Source organism: Hippopotamus amphibius, chromosome 7, assembly GCF_030028045.1.
Source record: "Hippopotamus amphibius kiboko isolate mHipAmp2 chromosome 7, mHipAmp2.hap2, whole genome shotgun sequence".
Taxonomy (NCBI): Eukaryota; Metazoa; Chordata; class Mammalia; order Artiodactyla; family Hippopotamidae; genus Hippopotamus; species Hippopotamus amphibius.
Window position 1 is genome coordinate 129152319 of NC_080192.1, and position 25310 is coordinate 129177628.

The window sequence follows — 25310 nt, forward strand, 5'->3', positions numbered from 1 at the left end:
GTTGATGACCAAAAAGAAATGTCTGTTGTAAAAGTTCTGTAACAGTCTTAGAAATCCATCAATTTTAACACAGTTGATACTCTTTATAGCCACTCACGGTGTTCATATAATGCAATGAATATTTGACATAGGACTATTTCATATCATTTCCAGGTGACGTTTTGCCAGGTACTATGTAAGACAGAGAGCAGAATCTGTATTTCTGATGAACTGTATATTTTTAAAACCCCATTCTAATTTTAGCTAGTTTTGGAGAATTCCTGTTTTATCTTATGAGTAAAGTTAATGAGATGCAATAGTTAAAAATTAGACTATAACAAACATTGGTATCTCCTGGCAATATTTTCACTGAGAATTTTCTGGCTTATTGACCATTTGCCTTTTGTCAAATGTGATCTTATTGTATATGTATACAAAAAGGTTTGGAAAATAAGAGACACTGTTAGGACCATTGGTAAACATAAATAGGATGACATTTGCTTTTCAAAACCAAGATGATATAGTTCTCATTATTGCAAAGGTATTTTACTCTAAGTTGCTATGAAACTGTGTAACCACAAGCTTTATAAAATTAACATAAAAGCCCATCGTTAATTTACATATATGACTTTAAAAACCAGCTAGTGAAGTTTTCATCTTCTCTGAAACCAGGACATGGTTGAATGGTTGGAGCAGTGGCCACAAGGGTTGGGGCCTTGCTGATATTGTCCTGGCTCTGCAGGCTGTGTACAGCATTATTTCAGGTAGTTCATTTATGTTCTGCATTTCATCTTTCTAGTTCCTGAAGAAGAATTCATATTACTGTCCCTTCCCCTTTACTTTTCTCACCGCGGTGGTAGGAGAAGTTCTGATGCAGATGTCTCAGATGAGACAGATGAGCTTCTTAGAATAAACACATGGTAACATAAAGGTCATTACAGTAGAAACAAAGATGAAGGCAGTATAAAATCTTTATAGCAGTATGCATCCTGTTGCCTTAGTACATAACGATAAACTGTCACAATATCCTGATGGAAGGACACACTTCTGAATTATTCAAACCAGGTAATGCCTCAGATTTGAATACTTAAACACCTCAGCTGTGGATTTAATGGGCTACGTTGGGAGGATGTTTACTTCAGGTTCATTCACTTGGCCTTTGCCTACAAAGCCAATAGAATTTACTTTATAGGGTGTTTCTAAACTCATTTCCAAATAAACCAGGTTAGTTTCAACACTATTCACATAGCATATGTGAAACCTTAATTCTGTACAGGAAAAAAAAAAAGAATCCAAGGTTTCTAAATGTGGTAATATTGTAACATAAGTGCAGGAATCAATTTACTGGTTGCTCGATATTTAGTGATACATTTGATTGCTTTTGTGGTTCCAGATAGCAATTATTTCTACTATAATTTATTTTGCAGTGAGGGCCGAGGCAAGTTGACGGTATTTTCAGTTAAAGCTATGTTAGCAACCATGTGTGGTGGAAAAATGCTGGACAAATTGAGATGTAAGTATTTTTATATTATTTGAAAGACTTTATCTTCAAACTAGGACTTTTAAACACATTTAAGTGAATGCTTTCAGAAATTTGGATGATGGTCTATTGAACTTTTTTCGTTTTTTTTTTTTTTAACTAACGCATAACTCACTTTACAGCAACTGGCTCAAGTATGTAAGTAATGCCACCTACTGTTCAGATGAAAAAGTTGGTTGAATTAACAAAGATTTTTTTTTGGGGGGGGAGGGTTTGTTTTCTTGTTTCTTAAAACAAGAAAACTCTGAAAAGATTCAGAATAGTAATGTGGACATTTAAAAAATTCTTTAAAGTGTTTTCCGTATCATTAAAAATTATGCTTAAAGATGATTTGTTGATCACTTTTAATTAGAAAATAAATTTCATTACTTTTACTGGGTTTGGTCAAGGTTAGCCCTTTCCTTAATTACTCGATGCTTTATCAGGTGGTGTTTTTTTTTAACTTATTTGTTTATTTTTTACAATAAACTGCATATATTTAGAGTATACAATTTGGTATCCCAGTCTCCCAGTTTGTTCCCCCCCCCAACCCTCCCCGCTTTCCCCTTTGGTGTCCATATGTTTGTTCTCTACATCTGTGTCTCTATTTCTGCCTTGCAAACCAGTTGATTTGTACCATTTTTCTATAGTCCACATATATGTGTTAATATACAATATTTGTTTTTCTCTTTCTGACTCACTTCACTCTGTATGACAATCTCTAGGTCCATCCATGTCTCTAAAAATGTCCCAGTTTCATTGCTTTTTACAGCTGAGTAATATTCCATTGTATGTAGGTACCACATCTTCTTTATCCATTCATCTGTTGATGGACATTTAGGTTGCTTCCATGTCCTGGCTATTGTAAATAGCACTGCAATGAACATTGGAGTGCATGTGTCTTTTTGAATGATGGTGTTCTCTGGGTATATGCCCAGTAGTGGGATTGCTGGATCATATGGTAGTTCTATTTTTAGTTTTGCAAGGAACCTCCATGCTGTTTTCCGTAGTGGCTGTATCAATTTACATTCCCACCAGCAATGCAAGAGCGTTCCTTTTTCTCCACACCCTCTCCAGCATTTACTGTTTGTAGATTTTCTGATGATGCCCATTCTAACTGGTGTGAGGTGATACCTCATTGTCATTTCGATTTGCATTTCTCTAATAATGAGTGATGTTGAGCAGCTTTTCATGTGCTTCTTGGCCATCCATATGTCTTCTTTGGAGAAATGCCTATTTAGGTCTTCTGCCCATTTTTTGATTGAGTTGTTTATTTTTTTGATATTGAGCTGGATGAACTGTTTATATATTTTGGAGATTAGTCCTTTGTTGATTCATTTGCAAATATTTTTTTCCCATTCTGAGGGTTGTCTTTTCGTCTTGCTTATAGTTTCCTTTGCTGTGCAGAAGCTTTGAAGTTTCATTAGGTCCCACTTATTTATTTTTGTTTTTATTTCCATTATTCTAGGGAGTGGATCAAGAAAGATCTTGCTGTTATTTACGTCGAAGAGTGTTCTTCCTATGTTTTCCTCCAGGAGTTTTATAGTGTCTGGCCTTACATTTAGGTCTTTAATCCATTTTGAGTTTATCATTGTGTATGGTGTTAGGAAGTGTTCTAATTTCATTCTTTTACATGTAGCTGTCCAGTTTTCCCAGCACCACTTATTGAAGAGGCTGCCTTTTCTCCATTGTATATCCTTGCCTCCTTTGTCATAGATTAGTTGACCATAGTTTATCTCTGGGCTTTCTATCCTGTTCCATTGATCTATATTTCTGTTTTTGTGCCAGTACCATACTGTCTTGATCACTGTGGCCTTGTAGTATAGCCTGAAGTCAGGAAGCCTGATTTCCCCAACTCTGTCTTTCCTTCTCAAGATTGCTTTGGCTACTTGGGGTCTTTTGCATTTCCATACAAATTGTAAAATTTCTTGTTCTAGTTCTGTGAAAAATGCCATTGGTAATTTGATGGGGATTGCATTGAATTTGTAAATTGCTTTCAGTAGTATAGTCATTTTCACAATGTTGATTCTTCCAATCCAAGAACATGGTATGTCCCTCCATCTGTTTGTGTCATCTTTGATTTCTTTCATTAGTGTCTTATAGTTTTCTGAGTACAGGTCTTTTACCTCCTTGGTTAGGTTTATTCCTAGGTATTTTATTCTTTTTGTTGCAATGGTGAATGGGATTGTTTCCTTAATTTCTCTTTCTATCAGGTGGTATTTCTTATGATTAAACTGTTTTTAGTACCTTAGATGAAGTGTAGTTATTTAGAAATTGATAACCTATTTATTTGGTTATCTTTTCTTAATTTTTTTCTTACTGTTTACCATTTTGGCATTTTACTGTTTAGTAGATACTATTAGATGAAGTTAAAGGAGATAAAATTCACAACTACTTAATAACTTTTCTGCTTATTTTCATTTATTCACTCATTAGATAGACCTTCACTGCTTAAGATATGCCAAGCATTGTGCTAGGTGCTTTACATATATTTTCTCACTGAATCCTTAAAATTTCTTTGAGCAGCAGGTAGTAGTTTTATAGATGAGTTTACTGAAGGGGCAAAGCTGGGATTTTAACTCAGGCTGTAGCTTCAGAGCCCTGCTCTAAGCTACGTGTTGTACTCCATTATACTCGTCCTGTAATGGAAGGAACATGTGATCCAAGTGCCCTAATATAAGTATCCGTGGAGTGAGAAACACTGGCAGGTTTCAGGGAGGTGAGATTGAAGCTGTGGGTTTTCATGAAGTGTTGAGGTAACCCGGTGAATTGATTTGTTTAAAAAACTGGGTCATGTGTCCTGTAGCATTTCTCATGGGCTAGATTTTGATGATTGCATCCCTGTGATATTCCTCTGTGCCCTACATTTTTTGTTTTAACTGCAATATATAGAGGCTTCATCAGATTCAAGCACAAGCTTTTGGACAACATTACTTCGTTGGTGCACTTGTTTTCTGTGCTTTTTCTTACATGTTACCATGACATTAAAAGTTGGAAAGCTAGATGGCTCACTAGATATAGATTTAGATGTCTGAAGAAAGGTCTTAGTGTATTTGGTCAGTGTTAATCTGGTCGTCTCATTTCAAAATCAGCTGCAATGTAAAACAAAGTTTTGTTAGAAAAAAAGAATTATAGTTTTATTTAAATACTCTTCTGAGTTTTTTCACGTGGTATTTCAAAGTATTACTCTTTTGGGCTGAAATTTCTTAATAATTTCTTAATTCCATCATGGTGTTTTTCTGAGGAAGATTATGTAATACGGATGAAATTATATTTCATTCAAACACAGAGAAGGTTGGGATTTTGTCTGTTTTTTAACGATGATGATGCCAGATGAAGAAGTATACATTGCCGTTTTTATTAGTACGGGAGAAACTGGTTGAAAATAGAAAATTGATTATATAATTGCACATTCTAGATGATTTTGGACTCTAAGTTTCTATGATTAAATTTGCTACATTTACATAAAGCCGGTACCTGGCACATAGTAAGTGCTAAAATTTTGCCAAATATGAATTGTTGATTAGAACTAAAATTACTACAGTTCTCTGTTGTAACTATTAGTGAAAAAGTGTGAATTCTAGTTCCATGTGAAGTATTGAAGGGATCCAGGTGACAGCAAGTGGGTTTTTTTTTTTTAATGTGGCTTTTGAGCTTCTTAGAGGAACACAAGTGACCAGTATTTAAGTGGCACAAAAATACACATACCTAGGCAAATGTGACATGTCAGTATGCTTTCAGCACCACATCAGTGTACGTCATATACGGATTAATGAAATACAAGCCACACTGGGTCACTAATACCATGTTTACATGATTCAGATAGATTTCAAATCTGGTTTCTTTATCTTCCTCACATTCAAAATTATGGTTTCTTTACCATCTGTGCTCTGTTTAATTATTTTTATTGTACTGTAATTATCTTGGCTAGAGAATGAGATGTTTAACCTAACATTTTCAGGTATTGAAACCTATCTGCACTTTTTTGTTTTAATCATCCAGGGTAGAAACGGCTTTAAATGTGGTCTGTGCCTCTTGTTTTAAACAGAGCTCACTGATCATAATTTAAATATTTTTCATCTCTTAGGGATGTCATTTTGTGATGCATTTAGGGCTAATTGTGAGGCCCTGGGTTGTTAGCCCCTTTACATGTTGTCAGACTGCTGTGCTTTTTCAGCTTTTGAACTTTTTGTTATTGGTGGTGGTGGTGATAGTGTGTGCGTGTGTATGTGTGTGTCTGTGTTCTTTATCGCTGGTGAATGTGATGGTATTATCAGTGTACCAGTCTCTAGAAGTTTCTCTTTTTTTCTGATTTACTTTTCATATGCTACTGACAGAGAAAACATAACCAGCCTTATTAGTATTCTATTAAAGTGTGGACAGAAGTGATTACTCATGTTGAGAGAAGCACTCACTTTTGTAGTATCATTGTTAGTTTTGGCTATTGTGAAAATCCTTTTTTCCCTTGCTTTCTAGTCACAGCTATGTCCTACTTAGTTAAGGTGGCTGAATAATAGTGTAGGAGTTAGGTGTAACACTGTATTGTAACATCAAATGATATTTGACCATTTATTCACTTTTTTCTTCCTACTTGTTCTCTTGTCTTTGTTCTTAGTTTCTGTAGCCTCCTCCCACTGACTGTACTTGTGTTACCTCTGTTAATGTTTCCATTAAGTTAGGTTTTTCTAGTTTATGGAATATGCCTCAGTATTTCTACTTTTATTTTGATCTTTCTGCTTTTTACCTCTTATTTTAGAATTTTTCCTTTTTTTTCCCTTCTCTCTTTTTCCTTGATCTGTTTTTGTTTGTTTGCTTGTTTTAGTGTCAAGATAGCATTTAAAATGACTTAACCAATGTTTGTGTTTTTAGTTTGAAATATTTCTTAGGCTTTTCAGGTTTCTCTTAAGAGAGTTTCTGTCCCCAGGTATCATTCATTTCTAGATAAATGGTAACTGTTGTGACCATTAGGGACTGTATCCTAGATTCAAAGGCAACTTAAGTCAGGATTCTAAATACCAATGATTTAAATATAATCAGAATACAGAATTTGATTATCAACATGAAAACTCAGTAATGTCAGAAATCCAAAAAATAATTCAGAGAAACAAAATTTACAGACTGTAAATTTTATGAAACCCATTTTATTAAACTGTTTATTAAACCATACTAATTATCAACTAATTTAATTATTTGATTTATTTACTTTGTCTAATTCTGCTGTTTTTGAAGAAACATCTCTTATGCAAACCCCATCTGTCTTGCACTGGAAGATAGATGATTCATGCAATTTATTTTTAAATCCTTTAGAAAACTGGCACCACCATTTTGGAGGGCAGTCTAAAAGTGTGTGTCAGGAAGGCTGTAAGAATATTCATATCCATTGACTCAGCCTGCTTCTTGAGTTTATCATGAGGAATTAATCAGAGATGTACCCCAGGTTTTACATATATTTGTTGCAACACTTTTTATAATATCTGAAGACTTGAAACAGCTTTAGTGTCCAAAAGTGAGAGCTTGGTTACTCTTTGGGATATCGACACGATTGAATATACTGCCTTTAAAAATATGCTTCACACAGGGAGATCAACTCGATGATGGGTGATAACTTACAGGGCTGGGATAAGGAGGGTGGGAGGGAGTCACGGGAGGGAGGGGTTATGGGGATGTATATAGAAATATAGCTGATTCACTTTGTTGTACAGCAAAAACTGGCACAATAGTGTAAAGCAATTATGTTCCAATAAAGAGCTTAAAAAAATATGCTTCAGATCAAAATGCATAAATGTAGTGCAGTTTTCAATAAAAATTTACTATGCACATAGAAAAAGCAAGAAATATACCAAAATAATAAAACACTGTTTGGTATTTTTCTCTGGGTTGTAGCATAAAAATGGTTTTATAATAATAATTTATATTACTTACTGTTTTGTGTGTTTTTGATAGACCACACTGAGTAGCCAGAGAAAAGATGGCCTGAGGTGCTGTTTTTGCTCAGAACTGGCAGTTCTAACATTTCAGTTGTTTGCTTCCTTGGTGTTTCATTAACAGTCTGTAGGGGGCCAACCTTTGAGGTTATAATTAAGCAGTTTCACCTGTTCAGAATTTAGCATCCTCTGCTGTAGTCTTCTAACCACCTGTCACTGCTTATTTATCCTGGCTGGTTCCTGTTAATCACCCCTTCCCTTCATTAGCCGGAAGTGACTCTTTAATTGAATTATTTGCCCACATTCACCTTTCTCATATAACCAATATATTTTAGAGCTGGAAGCAAGTAAGAAATGAGTCCTACATCTGCATTTTATGAAAAAGAAAAAGATAAACAGAAACCAAGGGAGGCCTGGAGACTTGTCTAAGGTAGCTCCTGACTGAATCAACACTAGAAGCCCAAGGCATGGCTGAATCCCATCCTCCAGCCTCACTCTGACTTAATGAATGTTGCAGGAATATTCATGAGTTTGGGAATAAAATATGCACTTGGATTTAGTTACATACAGATATGTTATAAACATGCAGGTGTGTATACATTTTTTTGTGGGTTAGGTTGCTCAGTTGGTAGAAAGATGGCAGGAGAAGATGAGAGTCATTTGCTGGGAAAACTAACATATAGAAGAAAATGGCTTTCTTTTCTATAGACTTGAGTCTTTATTTTAAACAGCCCTATCATCTTGCAAAAGTATATGATTGGTCATGTGGGGATGAGAGGGGAGTGATAGATGGATAGATGCAATGAGTAAAGCCAGGGTCATTATCACCAGAAAAAAATACTGAAACATATGTGAAGATGGTAGAATTGTAGCATTATTTTACCACTACACAAAGGACAGAATATTTTTTTTAAGCTCTCTCTCTCTCTCTTTTTTTAAAGCAACAGATATTTATTTCTGAATGATTCTGGAGTACAGAATTCTGAGATCAGGGTGTCAATAGGATTAATTAGATTTGAGGCTCTTCTTAGCTTACTGATGGTCTTCTGCCTGAGCATGTCTGTGTCCTAATTTCCTCTTCTTATAAAGACACCAATCATATTGGACTAGGGCCCACCCTAATGGCTTCATATAATCTTTTTTTTTTTAAAGCTCTTTATAGGAATATATTTGCTTTACACTGTTGTGCCAGTTTTTGCTGTACAACAAAGTGAATCAGCTGTATTTCTACATATATCCCCATATCCCCTCCCTCCCGCGACTCCCTCCCACCCTCCCTATCTCGCCCCACTAAGTCATCACCTATCACTGAGTTGATCTCCCTGTGTTATGCAGCAGCTTCCCACTAGCAATCTACTTTACATTTGGTGGTGTATGTAAGGACAGAATATTTTTAAAAGTTAGTACACATGTGCGTGTAAGGGCTTGATTGTGGGTTTTTCACAAGGGAGAAAGCCTATATTTTTATCTGGAAACAACTAATGGGAAATCAGCATACCTTCTTTCAGAGGTGTATAAATAGAGAATTGCTGGGGAAATTAACCAGTGATCTGGGAAGCATTTTATTCCCTTATTGCCAAAAGGGTTTAGGGCTCTAATTAGAGGACTAGTTTAATTGTGGGGGTATTTTTTAAATTAAATTTTATTGTCTCATTTCTTTGGTAAGATATATTTATATGTACATAGTAAATCACATTAACTTAGATTCATTGTTATATTTCATGTACAATAAAAAATTATCATTTTCAGTGTTTTTGTTATAGATATGAGAAATCTAATCTAAAAAAAAAAAAATGTTTTAAACAAGTAACTCTAGAAGTCATGACTTCTAAGTACAAGGGTGACTCAAAAATTGTCCGCACTCTGGCTTGTAGAATTTATAGAAGTTTTAATATAACTGGAGTGTGGATAATTTTTGACTCACCCTCGTTAATTATGCCTTCAGTTTTGATGTCTAGTAGTATTTCTTTTAAAACCAACCAACCAACCAACAAATATGTTTCTGCTTGTTCTCTTACTAGTGTAATGTGGGCCTTTTAAGTTATAGTTTCTTTTTTCATGGATTAAATTTTTTTTTACTACTTTGAATCTATTATATGACCTAGTAACTAAGTATAATTGAAAATAATACTTTTTTTTGAGGGGTGAAGTTAGTTGTTTCACTATCTAATCACTCCTTTATTGATCTGGGTGAGTTGGATGTAGATTTAGTGGTGGCGATGTCTACCCATATGTTTTTGTGGTTGGAAGCTGAACTCTCTGGTCTTGAATATTTCTACCATTAGTGGCTACAAGTTAATAACTTGCTAGTTTATCAGTTATGAATACATTGAGTGGCAACAGAAAACTTGACTAACAATGGCATAAAACCATTCGAATTTATTTTTCTCATGTGAAAATAAGTCCAAAGGCTGGCAAGTTCAAGGTTGGTACCATGACTCCGGGATGTCCTCAAAGACTCAGGTTCCTCCTGTCTTCCTACTCTGCTATGTGGCTTTCCTCCTAGGATTATAAGTGACTGCTCTATGCCGGGCTTCGTACTCATTTTAAGCAGAAAGAAGAAAGAGAAGCCTCTATCAGGAAAGTAAAAGCTTTTCCATAAATTCACTCCAGAATTACAATGTGCAGAAGAGGCTAGGAAGTCATTTGAAGGGGAACACATTGCCATTCTAATCCGGGTTCAGTTGAGGGGCGAGAATGGGGAAATAGATACTGAGTAGCAGGCACCTTGCAGTGTCTGCCACATCCCATGTTGACCCTTTGTCTTCATTCAGATTTAATGGGTGATTATTTTCTTCATTATAAGAATAGCAGCTGGCTATTTGAAAACTAAGTCATGATGCTCTTCCTCCTTCAAAGGACATCAGTTATTCACGTAATTGGTAATGTCTTCAAAACTCTATATCTGCTGTCTGGGACTGTGGCCCGATACTCTGTTTCTAACTGCCTACAGGATGGTTCCACTTGGAAATTTGCTAATGAGTTCAAATACAGTCATGTTCAGAGCTAAGTATCTTCATCTTCAATTTGGTTATTTCAGTCAGGGTTGTCAGCATTTTTCTGAGCTAGAAACTTAAAATAATCCCAATTTTACAAGTTCTTTATTCTTTAATCCAGTTTGCCATCAACTTCAGTCTCCTGCATTTAAATGTCTTGGAGTTGACCACCCCTTCTCCCCATACTGTCACTCCTGTAATTCTGACTCTCACTTCCTTACTCCTGCATTATTTACAAGGTTTTCTAGCTGATGTCTCCAGTCTTATTCTTCTACTTTCATTCATTCTGCCAGTCATTAACAGTCTAATTTTCTTGAAACCTAACTTTCTAAATATTTCTTCCCTACATCAGAGGTTTTAAACCAAATCCAAATTGTTTCCTCTTTCAGAGTTTTCATTCATAACATACTTTTCTTATTCAATCTTTACTTACCTTTACTTCTCAATATAAATCATCATAGTCAGAGTGGTCTCTTTAATGCGCTGTTTCCCCTAATAGACACACTATAAATTCCTGCCACAAAGACTTTTATCCTACTCTTCTTCTTTTTTTTTTTTCTAAATTGAAGTATGGTTGATTTATAGTATTTTGTTAGTTTCAAGTCTGCAACATAGTGATTCAGTATTTTTAGAGATCATGCTCCACTTAAGGTTATTATAAAATGTTGGCTATATTCCCTGGGTTGTACAATATATCCTTGCAGCTTATTTATTTTATACATAGTAGTTGTACCTCTTCATCCCCTACCCCCATCTTGCCTCTCCCCCTTCCCTCTCCCCAGTGATAACTACTAGTTTGTTCTCTGTATCTGTGAGTCTGTTTCTGTTTTGTTATATTCATTCATTTTATTTATCCTGTTCTTCTCTAGTTGTGTCCCCAACCTCCCCAGCCTGTTTTGACCTCATCATTCCAAATCCTGTTTTTCAAGGCCAAGCTTCTAAATTCCTTTCCTAACAATTCCTGCCTGTGTGTTTCTGTGTCTATTCTATGCTACATTCTGAAGAAGTGTGGTGTAATGGAATTTCTTAGGAGTCATATAAGTGTGGGTTTAAATTTTGATTTAGCCACTTACTAACTTTTTAACCTTAAGAAAGTTAAACTTTCTAAGCTAGTTTCCTTATCTATAAAATTTAAACAGTTATGTGCATACACATGTGCTCACACACACACACACACACACACACACACACCTTTTTGTGACAGTAAAATGAGGTAATGTTTAGTAAAGCATAGTAGTACTTAATACTGGGGATTGGTACATGAAAACAAAAACCTAGGATAACTGTTTTAAACAAAGTAGAAGTTTCTTTTTCTCTTATATAAAAGTAGTATTACTGGAACTGTCTTTCCAGATGCTTGGGTCAGACTTTATGTAAAAATAGGATTTTATAGTATCAAAGTGTCTTGTGATAGAAGAGATGAGTTCTTTTTATTCTACTCGGAACTTACTAAATGGAATATTTTAAATAAACATACTACACAGGAATATATTACATCATTAGTATATGAATATGTAAATATAATACACTTTCTTTCATACCCTATCCCCAATATGCAAATATATTCATACGTGCAAGACATGTATATGACTCTTATGAATACGTACATAAATGTAAGAGATAAAGATATGCTGCTACAAATTCTTCTTGGAATAAAGTGAGGTGTAAATAGATAAAATAAAAAGTTGTATATTAACCAGGTCTGTATGCTCCAGAAGACTAGGTAGGTAGTACATGAGTAGTTATGTGATGTTTAGGTAGAATAGTGAGCGGGTGGGAAAGAGGAGCCTCGTCAGCAAAGTAACCACACAGTGTCAATGAGAGTGGGAACACATGTTAACTAAAAATCATAAAAACTTTATGATACTTTTTAATGATACTTTTGGACTGGTATACAAATGACATAGAGCTGTTTATTTAAAAAGTTGATATTTCTTTACAGTTGGACTTTATTTGGTTTTGTTCTCATAGATGTTTTCTCCCAGATGTCAGATTCCAATGGCTTAATGATATTTAGCAAGTTTGACCAGTATCTGAAGGAAGTTCTGAAGCTCCCAACAGCTGTCTTTGAAGGGCCGTCTTTTGGTTACACAGAGCACTCAGTCCGCACCTGTTTTCCACAGCAGGTAAGGACAGTTTTATAGAATCTAGGACTGGAAGATCTCTCATCCACCCCTCCACCTTTTGTCAGATTTCACCAGATTGCTTCACTCTAGGGATATAGATCTTGAGTAGGGGAGGAAAGAGAGCTTTAAGTGAGAGGAGTGGATGTAGAAAAGAGGGGGATTAAAAATTCACCTGAGAACTCTTCTTGGGAGAGGGGAGGGAAGTCTTTTCTGAAAAAATGATAACATTTGAAATATTTTCAATTGGTAACAATTTCAAGAAAAATGTTTAAGGTGAAGTATTTATATTACTGCTACTAGGCATATATCACTCTCCCTAAAGAGTTTTTTAACTGTGAAATATAGGAGTTTTGATATAAAACTCAATACAATAGTGGATCATTGTTTCCTGAGCACTGAAGACAAGGAATGCTGTACAGCTCTCAACTGCCAGCTCAGTATTCCTCAAGGGTATACTGCCATTATCATATGAAAGAAAGATAGATTTAGTTTATTTTTTATTTGTGAGTATCCTTTTGTGGTCCTGCTCTAGAGGTTGGTATGAGTGTATTCCTGAGATATTAACTATGCCTCGGAGAACTGAGAGCAGAGTGGGATACTGGCTGTAGCGTCCATTTTTTAATTTTCAGGTAGAGATGAGATAAAGGAGCTTCATGCTGAACTTAGAAAGTTCTGTAAAGCAAGACACTTAAGAAAAAAATCTATGTTAAAACTAGTGGGTAAAAGATTATTGGAAATAGGATATTGACATAGTCTGAAACCATCTCCCCATAAGATAATTATTAATTACAAAGGAAACATAGTAACTTTACAGTAGAGAAACCTGTCAGATACCACTTTAACCAAGTGATCAAATCCATGTCACCAGTAAAGGGAGAGGCTGATAACCCTCCTACTGATAGGATGCTCTGAGAGGTACCCAGTATCACTACTGTGGTTCTCCTGCTGGAAAAGCACAACCTGAGTCTCATTGAGGAAACATGTGACAAAGCCAAATGCAGGATTTCTACAGCATAACTTGGCCTGTACACTTCAGAAATGTCAGTGTCATGAAAGACAAAAAAAGACTGAGGAACTGTTCCAGACTACAGGTGTCTAAAGAGACATGAAAACTGAAATGCAACCATGATCTAGGATTTTGTTGATATTGTTATTATAAGGGACATTATTGGGACAATAGAGAAAATCTGAATAAAGTTTGTAGACTAGATAATAGTATTGTGTCAGTAATGGTATTTTCCTGATTTTGATGCTTGTATTTAATTAAGAGAATGTCCTGGTTTTGCAGAAATGCAATCTGAAGTATTTAAAGATAAAGGGACATCTCTTCTGCACTGTTAACATTTGAAGAATCTGGGTTAATGGTAAATGGGCATTTTTAAATAATCTTCTTACAGCCTTTCCATAAGTTTGAAATTATTTAAAAGTAAAAGGTTAAAATATAAAAGGAGCAAATCTAAAGGTCTGAGAACTGAAAGGATGTTGTAAACCAGATCCTCCTGACCTGTGTGATACTTTGATTCACAAAGGAACCAGGAAACAAACACACACATCCCTTTTTACATTTAAAGCTAAGAATTCATATTTGTCTGAATTCAGACTTCCAAACAATATTTTACAGTTTGTCTAGGGATTACTCAGCTTTAGCACTGAAGGTGGCACCCATAATACCAGAGAGTTATTTTTATTAACTTCTGAGGAGATGTTCTTCTCAAATTTATACACACTTTGGCTGATTGCTTTTGTGAAAATTAGTCTCTGTACATTATTTTTTCTCTAAGCATAAATGTCAGTATCAGCTTTTAGCATATTAAACATACCTCTGTGCTTCAGTTATTCTTATAAAACATAGTTTGCATTTTTTTCCCCTGAATATGCATTTTCAAGTGATATGAGGCGACCCAAACATATCCTGGTACAAGAGTGTGCTGCAGGTATTAAAATGCCCTATAGAGGGCTTCCTCGGTGGCACAGTGGTTAAGAATCCGCCTGTCAATGCAGGGGACACAGGTTCGATCCCTGCTCCAGGAAGATCCCACATGCCACAGAGCAACTAAGCCCATGTGCCACAACTACTGAGCCTGTGCTATAGAGCCCGTGAGCCACAACTATTGAAGCCCATGCACTTAGAGCCCTTGCTCCACAACAAGAGAAGCCTTGGCAGTGAGGAGCCTGCGCACCACGACAAAGAGTAGCCCTCGCTCGCCACAACTAGAGAAAGCCCTTGTGCAGCAGCGAAGACCCAGCAAGCCAATGAATAAATAAATTAATTAATTTAAAAAAATGCCCTATAGAGATGTAAGTGAGGATAAGTAGGATGAAGACACCACAACCATGTTTAATTTAGAGCTCATCTCACTGCTGCTGCTCCTTTATAAGCACCATCACATCAAACAGCTGCCTCCACGGTCCTCTGGGGTAATCTTGTATATGATACTTATGTGGCTTTTCACATAGATGCTTCCCAGAGGTCAGGCTAAAAATTGATCAAGGACTGGAATGCTACTGTTAAGTAGTGTCAGGACAGGGAAAGGAATTTATACAAAGAAGTATCAGTGAAGAACATTTGACCAATGGATGATAATTATGTAAGGCACTAAACCTAAAGTAATCTTTGATTAACTTGTAATGTGAGTACTAAAGTGAAAATCTAAATTGGAATAACAGTTTAAAATGTTGAAGAATATAAAAGAATTCCCATTGTTAATTCAAAGACTGCTGTCTAGGATTCTACAATTACCTTATGCCATGATTGTGAGGCCTTTGAACTCACAACCTGATTGTTGCTTTTCACCTGCTTCAGATTCTTATTAAAAAAAACTCAGTCTTGTTTTGATATGTGCCAAATTTGGAAAATTCAGAGACGCTTATCTCAAAAGAAATATAAACTACTGGTAGAATGAACCACTCCCTCCACCCCCCCCCCACCCCCCCAAAAAAGGAGGTGGGGCTGAGACAAAGTTCCATGCAGCAGGAGTTAAATTCAACAAGTTTTGGTTTCTTTTTGAAAGTAAGTTTTTTCTATGCAGTTTGCTTTCCTTTGTATAAGTTTCCTTAATGTGAGTTAGCTCATACACCATCAGATAGAGAGAATGGTGTCAGTGTAAAGTGGGGTTTGCATTGCTGGTTCATATGCCATTTTCCCCAACATATTAATGGTCTGGGCTGAAAGAGAAATGATCACAATTAAAGAGAAAGTATGGCAGTTTTAAGAAAGAAGATGAAAATCCTGCAGAAGTACCTTCCCTTTGTAAAAGAAGTGGCTAGTTTGGAGGATTCATTTCATTCACGAATGAAAAAGCTGTGAAGACATTCCTCCCCTGACCCCACCCCATGCTAAATAAATTTAGCTATCCCCTGGATTTGATAGTTTTGATAAACCTGATCTATCTTAGAAATTGTGTGTCCTTATCATGAAGGAAAAAAGCATCTCAGGATTTAAGGCTGAAAGGTATCATCTTGATGGAAATACCTGTAGAGATTTAATTGTTCTGGTACTCTTATTAGTATTGCTGTTGTTTTGTTAGTCCTCTGTTTACAAAACTGCATATAGGGTTTTAGCTTTGTTCCAACCCTGTTTTTCTCACATACCTTATTATTTTTAAATCCACAGTTTTGCAGTAGGTACAGTTTTCCAATAATGCATGTGTTGCATTAGAGCGGAATTACTTTCATTTTTTAAAGATATAAAGGGAATTACATATTTGTTTATTTTAATATAGCTTTAAATCTTAAAATATTTTTTAATCTAAAAATCTTTAAAAAATAATCTTAAAGCATTTTGTTATACCACATTAACAAAATGAAGGGTAAAAGTATGATCATCTCAATAGATGCAGAAAAAGCATTTGTCAAAATTCAACATTGATTTATGATTAAAACTCTCAACAAAGTGGTTATAAAGGGAATATACCTCAACATAATAAAAGTCATATGTGACAAGCCCACAGCTAACATCATACTCAGTAGTTAACAGCTGAAAGCCTTTCCTCTAAGATCAGGAACAAGACAAGGATGCCTACTCTTGTCACTTTTATTCAACATATAATTGGAAGTCTAAGCCAGAGCAATTAGGCAATAAAAAGAAATAAAAGGCATTCACATTAGAAAGGAAGAAGTAAAACTGTCTATCTGCAGATGGCATGCTGTTATATATAGATAAGCCTTAAAGACTCCATCAAAAACTGTGTTAGAATTAATAAACGAATTCAGTAAAGTTGCAGGATACAAAATTAATATGCAGAATAAAACCTGTTGCATGTCTATCCACTAATAATGAACTTTCAGAAAGAAATAAAATAATCCTATTTACAATTGCATTGAAAAGAATAAAACACCTAGGAATAAATTTAATCAAATTGGTAAAAGACTTGTGTATTGGAAATTATAAGACATTAATGAAAGAAACTGAAGAAGACAGAAATAAATGGAAAGCTGTTCTGTGCTCATGAATTGGAAGAATCAATATTGTTAAAATGTCCATAGTAATCAAAGCAATCTATGGATTCAGTGCAATCCCTATCAGAATTCCAATGCATTTTTCAAATAAATAGAACTAATAATCCTAAAATCTGTATGGAACCACAAAAACCCAGAATAGTCAAAGCAATCTTGAGGAAGAAGAACCAGACTGTAGGCATCATGCTCCCTGATTTCAAACTGTATTACAAAACTACAGTATTAAAACACTATAATACTGGCATAAAAACAGAGACATAGATCAATGAAACAGAATAGAGAGCCAAAAAATAAGCCATTGCATATATGATCAATTAATTTATGACAAAGGAGGCAAGAATATACAATGGGGAAGGAACAGTCTCTTCAATAAATGGTGTTGGGAAAACTACCCTATACAAAACAATGAAGCTCAACCACTATGTTCCACTATACGTAAAAAATCAACTCAAAATGGATTAAAGACTTGAACAGAAGACCTGAAACTACAAAACTCCTAGAAGGAAACATGTGCAGTAAGCTCCTTAACACAAGTCTTGGTGATGATTTTTTGAATCTAACACCAAAGGCTAAAGCATCAAAAGCAAAAATAAATAAGTGGGTCTACATTATACTAAAAAGCTTCTGCACAAAAAAGGAACACATCAACAAAATGAAAAGGCAGCCTACTGAATGGGAGAAAATATTTGCAAATCATATATGTCATAAGGTGTTAATATCCAAAATATATAAAGAACTCATACAACTCCATAGCAAGAAAACAATCCAATTAAAAAATACATAGAATATCTAAAAAGGTATTTTTCCAGAGGAGACTAATGGCCAAGAGGCATATGAAAGATGTTCAAGATCACTAATCATCAGGGAAATACAAATCAAAACTGCAATGAGATATCACCTCACACCTGTTAGAATGACTTATCAAAAAGACAAGAAATAACAAGTGTTAGGATGTGGAGAAAGGGAGCCCTTGTGCACTGTTGGTGGGAATGTAAATTGCTGTAGCCACTATGGAAAACAGTTCCTCAAGAAATTAAGAATAGAACTATCATATGATCCAGCAGTTCCACTTTTGGGTGTTTATCTGAAGAAAATGAAAACACTGACTCAAAAACAGAGATCCAGCCTCATGTTCATTGCAGCATTATTTACAATAGTCAAGATATGGAAACAAGTGCTTATTAATAGATGAGTAGATAAAGGAATTGTATGCAGTGGAATGTTATTCGGCCATAAAGAAGGAAATCTTGCCATTTGGGACAGCGTGGATGGGCATTATCCTAAGTGAAATAAGTTAGAGAAAGACAAATACTGTATTCTTCTCTCTTATACGTGGAATCTAAAACAAACAAACAAACAAACAACCAAGCTCAAAGATATAGAGAACACATTGATGGTTGCCAGAGGCAGGGTTTGGGGGGTAGGAGAAATGGGTGAAGGGAGTCAAAAAAGAAAAACAACAGGCGAATACTATAGATAATCTGTTAAATGTTTTTTAAAAATGATGCATATACTTTAATCTAGCAATTCTACTTCTAGCAATTTATCTTAAGAAAACAGTCATGGATATAAACACAGACTTATTTACAAGAATATTTATTGCATTGTTTGGTCTTAATAGAAAAAAGTTGGAAATCTAAAAGTCCAAAACTGGAAAATTGATTACATAAACTGCAGCATATTTAGCCATGCCATAGAATAATATACATCCACCAAAGATTATATTACAGAACTTTTTTTTAATTATGTGAAATATTAGTCAAGATATGTCAAGGCTATTAAATTTATATGTATTATGTGAAAACAATTTTTTGCCTGATTTTCACAAATTGACCCAAAATAAGGAACATGGACTTCTGTAATTTAGTAGCTTTAAAAACATCAAAAATTAAAAGCATTTATAAGTCAATTCAACAGAATACATCTACTAGAATAGTTAAAATTCAGTGACTGACACCAGATGTTGGTCAAGATTTGCAGCAACTTCTCATATAAGCCACCTTGGGAGAAGCCCTGGTGTTTTCTTATAACCCTAAACAGACACCTACCCATGACCTAGCAATTCTACTCCTTGGTTTTTCCCAAGTGAAATAGAAACTTATGTCCTCAAAAAGGCTTTTATTTACAAGGATGCTCTTATCATCCTCAGAAGCATCTTAGAAGCATCCTTAACAGTAAAACATCAGATAAAGTTAACTCAAGAAAAAACATGTCTGGAATTTGCTTAAAAAGAATCCAGGTTGGGCTTCCCTGGTGGCGCAGTGGTTAAGAATCCACCTGCCAAGGCAGGGGACATGGGTTTGAACCCTGGGTTGGGAAGATCCCACATATGGCGGAGCAACTAAGCCCGTGAGCCACAACTACTGAGCCTGTGCTCTAGAGCCCTTGAGCCACAACTGTTGAGCCCACGTGCCACAAATGCTAAAGCCTGAGCACCTAGAACCTGTGCTTTGCAACGAGAAGCCACTGCAATGAGAAGCCTGTGCACCACAACAAAGAGTAGCCCCCGCTCTCCGCAACTAGAGAAAGCCTGTGTGCAGTAATGAGGACCCAACGCAGCTAATAAATAAATAAATTAATTAAAAAAAAAAGAATCCAGGTTGACGGTATAGTGAAGGCATAGATGAAACAAAATTAGTCATATATTGAGAATTGTTGAAGCTAGGTTATAGGCATATTATACTATTCTCTGTACTTTGGTATAGTTATAGAAAATTCAATACTAGAAAAACAAATTCTGATTATAAGTTTATCATTCTGATTATCATCTGAATAAATCACAGTGTTAATGTAGCAGCAAAAGCCTAATATTTTGGTGGGTAGGCCAGCTATATTAAGATTCTTCAATTTTTATAAATTAGCAAACTGACTTTAGAGACTTAAAAGTTATTAAAAACAAATGGGGAATATATTTAAATTTCTCCCCAATTTTTCCAAACTTCAGAGTTTGGGGATGTGTTAAAATTCTCCTTAAAAAGATGATTGCTACTTGTTTTATTATTTATTTTTTAAGTTCGTAGTGACTTTAGTTTGAAGAGTTCAGTCCACTTTGCAAAGGATTTAAAATTTGCTCCCCGTCTTTATGAAGGGGAAACTTGAATAAGTAGAGAGGAGAGGGAGGGAGAAGGGAGGGAGGGAAGTAGCTGTGTTCTTTCCATCAGCATTGCAGGAGGTACTGTTGATAACTCTTTATGGACAGTGCCACACTTTCTGTGGTTCAAAGACAAGGTGGGAAGTGGGCAGAGATGGGATCACATTATTGCTGATTTTCAGAATAGCAAGAATATTTCCTTCCCAGTGATGTTCTCTGATTATATATACTTTGACTAATGTATCCTCTTTTGCTATATGTCAAAATATATGACTTTTCTTCCCACTGTATCTTTGAAATGAGACATTTTCTGACTTTGTTTTCCTGGACATTGAATAAAGTTTGGCAAGAATTGCCTGGCGTATGAAATATGTGTATTTGTATATTTCATAGATAACCTAATTAGGCAAATTTTACAGCCTGTGTTAGCAGCCCCTCATTGCCATTATAATCCAGTGTGCGTTATTACCACGTTTCACTGATTTGAAGACACTTTTCACTTCTGGCATCTCTCAGGATCTCGCGTATCGTCAATAGCATCTGACCATTGCATTTGGCCAAACGGTGATTATGCTGGGTTGTCATTTCCTTCGCATGTGTGAACTTGGTCATAGCTGTTCCTGTCATAGGCACTTCAGCTGAATCATATCCACTTTTGGTACCGCGTGTTGTCCTTTCAAATGTCCTCAGAAAGAGTATAGTCTGATTTGGCATTAAACGAAAAGTTGTTGTAAACACAGGAAGTTGTGGACATAACGGGAGTAAATTTGGTATTAGTGAGATGCATATTCATCATTGGAGGAATTCCGTATTTTCTTACAAAGCAGCACCAGGTGCTTTACATAAGATTTTCTTTCTTTTTATTTTTTCCCCAAAGGAAGATATCCACAAAAAGATGAAGCTGTGCTTTTTTAAATTACTGAGGTATGACCAAAATAATTTCTAGTCACTTGAAGCAGTGCAACTGAACCTTGCAAAATTGCCAGATCCTTCTGAATAGATGAAAGGAATTTCAGCTCATGAACAGACTGGTGTGACTGATTCACATGTCATGAGGGATTACAGTTAATTAAGTCATTGAGTTAGTTTAATTGGCTGAGTTTTTCTTTCTTAGTGGTAGGAAAAAAATAATGGTGCATCTTACAAGTGATGGTGTCTCCGATTGGATGAAATACAGCGTATAAAGTATATTTTGTAATGAGGCCTGTATCACTGGCATTCATTAGGCTGAACAAAATTGCAGAGACCTAGAAGTGAGATTTTGCTCTAGCTGGGCCTATGGAGGAGATTGTCTTGCTAAATTATTCCTTAGGTAGAAATGACAAGTGGCTCCAAGATTGTTTTCTTTAAAAAAAAAAAAAGAGAAAGAAAAAAGAAAAGAAAAAAGATTTTTGTTAGGTAGCAATACGTACTGTGTGCATGCTGTAGGAAAGGTCCACCCTCTGTTATTACTCACGAGCTGCGAACAGGTCCTGATGTGTTCAGTCGTGGTTCCCTGGCCCGTGGGCAGGGCTGAAGGCTGCTGGGTGTGCAGTGTTGGGGCTGTTGGCCCAGCTGCTTCCCTGGGGTTCACTGGCGGCACAGTCTAGCAGGCATTCCCTACCCTAGAGCCTTATGGTTCACTAGTCTTCAGGCAAAGCTGAAAAATTCTCTGCCCAAAAAAAAAAAAAAACCAAAAAACCTGAGGACCCTGGTCTCCTAGTCACTTTACTTACTGGCCTAATGGCAACCTAAAGAAGAGGACAGTGCCTGCTTAGATACTGCTTTTGTTTCATTATTCCTTTTAATCATAAGCAAATTTTAGTTTGTCATCATTTTTAAAAAACAGCCCTGTCGGTGTCCCTATTTTGCTTTAAAAAACCTTACTAACTCCTCATTGCCTCCTGGTAAAGTTCTTAGCCAGACAAGGTGGTGCTTATTGATCCAACCCTAGTCTCTCTTTTGCCTTGGTTCCTGATCCCTCCTACCCCCACAGACCTCATCCCTCAGGATGCTATGGGTTCTTTTTAGATATTGCCCCAGTGCCACAGGGGCTGTGCCATTTACATTCCCACCATCTGTGTATAAGGCCATCTTTTTCTGCTCAGTCTTGCCAACAGCACATGTTCTTACATTTAGGAATTTTTGCCAATCTGAGAGATGAGAAATGTTATCTCAGCATAGTTTTGATTTGCATTTCTCTTGTTTTGAGTAAGCGAAAGTGGTATGCTTCTCTTCTTTGTTTATGCCATTAGCTCTCACTGAAATGCCAGTAACCCCTGACCTCCTTTCTCCCCTCGACAAAGGCCTCATATTTCAAATCACAGATGAATATCTCCTTGTCTTTGATGCTCTGAATCTTTCAGTGTAGGATTAATTGTTTCCTCTTCTGCAGTCCCTGGCCTGTTGCATCTAGCTCACTTATACCCTGAAGGGATGCACTTTGGTCTCCTTCAGATTTACATCCCCATGACTAACAGTGTCTGGAAAATCATTGATGCTTACTAGATAGTTGGATTGAGTAGTGGTTTTTTTTTTTTTTTTTTATTTTTTTGGGGGTACACCAAGTTCAATCATCTGTTTTTATACACATATCCCCGTATTCCCTCCCTTCCTTGACTCCCCCCAGCTCGAGTCCCCCCCACCCTCCCCGCCCCAGTCCTCTAAGGCATCTTCCATTGAGTAGTGGTTTTAAATCAAATATGGCGTGAGAAAGTATCTGGGCTTGAATTCTCACTGCAAGCTTACAGCTCATGGCTGTACTTGCAACCTTGTTATTTTCATTGATATTGTTATTCCATGATTTTCTCAAATGAGACAATCTTTGCAATGAGGAAAATACCAAATTTCAGAATTTTTGAAGACTTTTTCCATTCTTTTTTAACAAAAGCTATAATAAATAAAAGTATCTGATCAAAAACACAGCAACACTATATTGTGTCATTACAGAGTACTCTAGTTTTCAAAGTCCAAAATAAATCTGCGATATGGACAAATTCACTGCCTTACAATAATTGAAAGGCTGACCCATAGCACTGGTCCTGTAACCAGTTAATGTGTATTTGCCCATGTCAGACAAAATATTTCTGTAACTCTACACAAAAGTTTGTATAAAAACACTTTAATCTGAAAGATTTTTTAAATGTTACTTTTAAGTCTTTTAGCTAAATGTCATATTGTTTAACTCATTACTAAGTAAGTGCTAGGACGATAGGTAAGAAATATTTCCCTATTGCCCACTAAGAAAATAGGAGTTTTTAATGGAAATGATAAATTGGAAATTGATGATCTAGTGCTAAATTATTTTACCTGTTTTCTCATGTTACTTTAGTGATACTGAAGTGCTCACTTTTAAGAGATGATTCCTTCCCTCTTTTAAAACAGAAAAGTTGTAGCCAAGAGTGGAGGGAGGAAAGTGAGAATGGGATCTAGACTAATAACTGTCAGTATTGAGGATTAGAATAACAAAGGGCAGGGAGGTAGGCAACAAACAGAAGTGCTGGTTTCTAAGAAAAATATGAGAGTGCATACAAAGATAAAAACAGCCTCAGTGTTTTACTGAGGAAAGCATAAATAAATCATGGTGTTTTTGCTCAGTGGATGAGGCAGCTGTTAAAATGATTAGAAAAGAAGACCTTGTAGCAAAACAATAAAGTATTTAATAAAACATTGAGTGAAAAGAGATTATATATTTTTATCTACCCTGTGTACATAATTATATAGAAACGTGCGTTTGGAGGGAAATACAGAAAAATGAGAATTGTGGTAGGAATGTGCATTATTTGCAATTTTATTATAGTTTTTGTTATAAATATTGTGCTGTAAAAAATAGAAATGCAAAGAATGTGTTCAACTCAAGAGCAAAACCAAAATAAAACAAAACAAAAAGGTAGGAAAGAGAGGCAGTCTGTCTTTCACATAGTTATTTACTGAGTCACGGAATTTTAGAGCTGGGAATTCTGTCCCATGAGTTCTCAGACTTTCTGGTATCAGGACCTTTTTACACCCCAGAAAATATTTGAACACCCCAGAGAGCTTTTGTTTATATGTTACAGCTATCAATATTTCCATATTAGAAATTAAAATTGATCAATTAAAATATATTAAATCATTTTAAAAGAACAATGATAAACCTATTACATATTAACATAAATAATATATTTTATGAAAAATATATATTCCAAAGCAAAAAAATTGAGAATGCCATTGTTTTATATTTTTTGCAAATGTCTTTAATATTTGGCTCAATTGAAGACAGCTGGATTCTCATATCTGCTTATCCATTCAGTCTGTTGTGATATGTTGTTTTGGTTAAAGTATGGAAAGAAAATCTAGTCTCACGCAGCTATGTAGTTGAAAAAGGGAGGAATGTTTTAAACGCTTTTTCAGATAATTGTGGATATGCCACGATGCCTCTGGAACACTCCACCATACACTCATGAGAGAATGAGATTGAAAAAGGCAAATAATGTCTTAGGATTATTATGAAAATAGTTTTGACCTCATGGGCTCCCTGGAAATGTTTTAGGGACCTCAGGGGGACCTCTGACCATACTTTTGAGAACCACTGCTCTAGCCCTCGAGAGAGAAGAAAATGGAAACCAGACTGTTAGGTGCTTTTCCCCAGATCACGTTAATAGAAGACAGAGCACTGGGACACAGTTCTTCTGGTTTCATTCCTCATGCTTTTGGAGGACTTCACATTATAGTATGACTTAGGACAACTTTTGGAAACTGATCCTGAGTGTGTTTATGAGAGGGTTCTGAGATATCAAATATTATCATTCCTTTTCATCCTGAAGATTTAAAAAATGCCACAAAACTCCATGGTAGATGAGTCAAAACTTTTAGGGAAAGTAGCATTAGGATTATAAGTGGATTTGTAAAAATGTAATTTTTAACAAATATATGAAGATACAGAAATATTAATTTAAACATTAAATTTGTAATAAATGATATAATACATTTAATGTTTATTAGCCACCTCTGGTTAGATACAAATACTTCTGTCATCTTCTTTCTCAATTTTAAGTAGACACTTTTAATTTCATTTTGGTTTATTACAGTTATTTGCATATCCATTATAAGTGGCATTTTCTGTGTCTGAACCTCCATTCAAATGTTGGGTGACTTTCTGGTTTTCTTTTTCTTTTTAAAAAAATATTTATTTATTTAGGCTGTGCTGGGTCTTAGCTGCAGCATGTGGGCTCTTAGTTGCAGCACATGGGATCTAGTTCC

The 25310-nt window shown here is 35.6% G+C and overlaps 1 protein-coding gene across 14 annotated transcripts in view; it reads left to right on the forward strand.

The window, feature by feature from the left end:
- The window catches only part of DTNB (dystrobrevin beta), a 228707-nt gene that overhangs the window by 57066 nt on the left and 146331 nt on the right, over positions 1–25310 (forward strand). For all 14 annotated transcript variants that reach the window (XR_009054650.1, XR_009054651.1, XM_057741417.1 and 11 more), the window contains exons 5-6: positions 1407–1492; positions 12390–12544. Coding sequence is in view for 12 of the 14 variants with exons in the window: in XM_057741417.1 (XP_057597400.1) it covers positions 1407–1492; positions 12390–12544 (241 nt within the window). In the remaining 2 variants the exon portion in view is untranslated. The remainder of the gene's footprint in view (positions 1–1406; positions 1493–12389; positions 12545–25310) is intronic.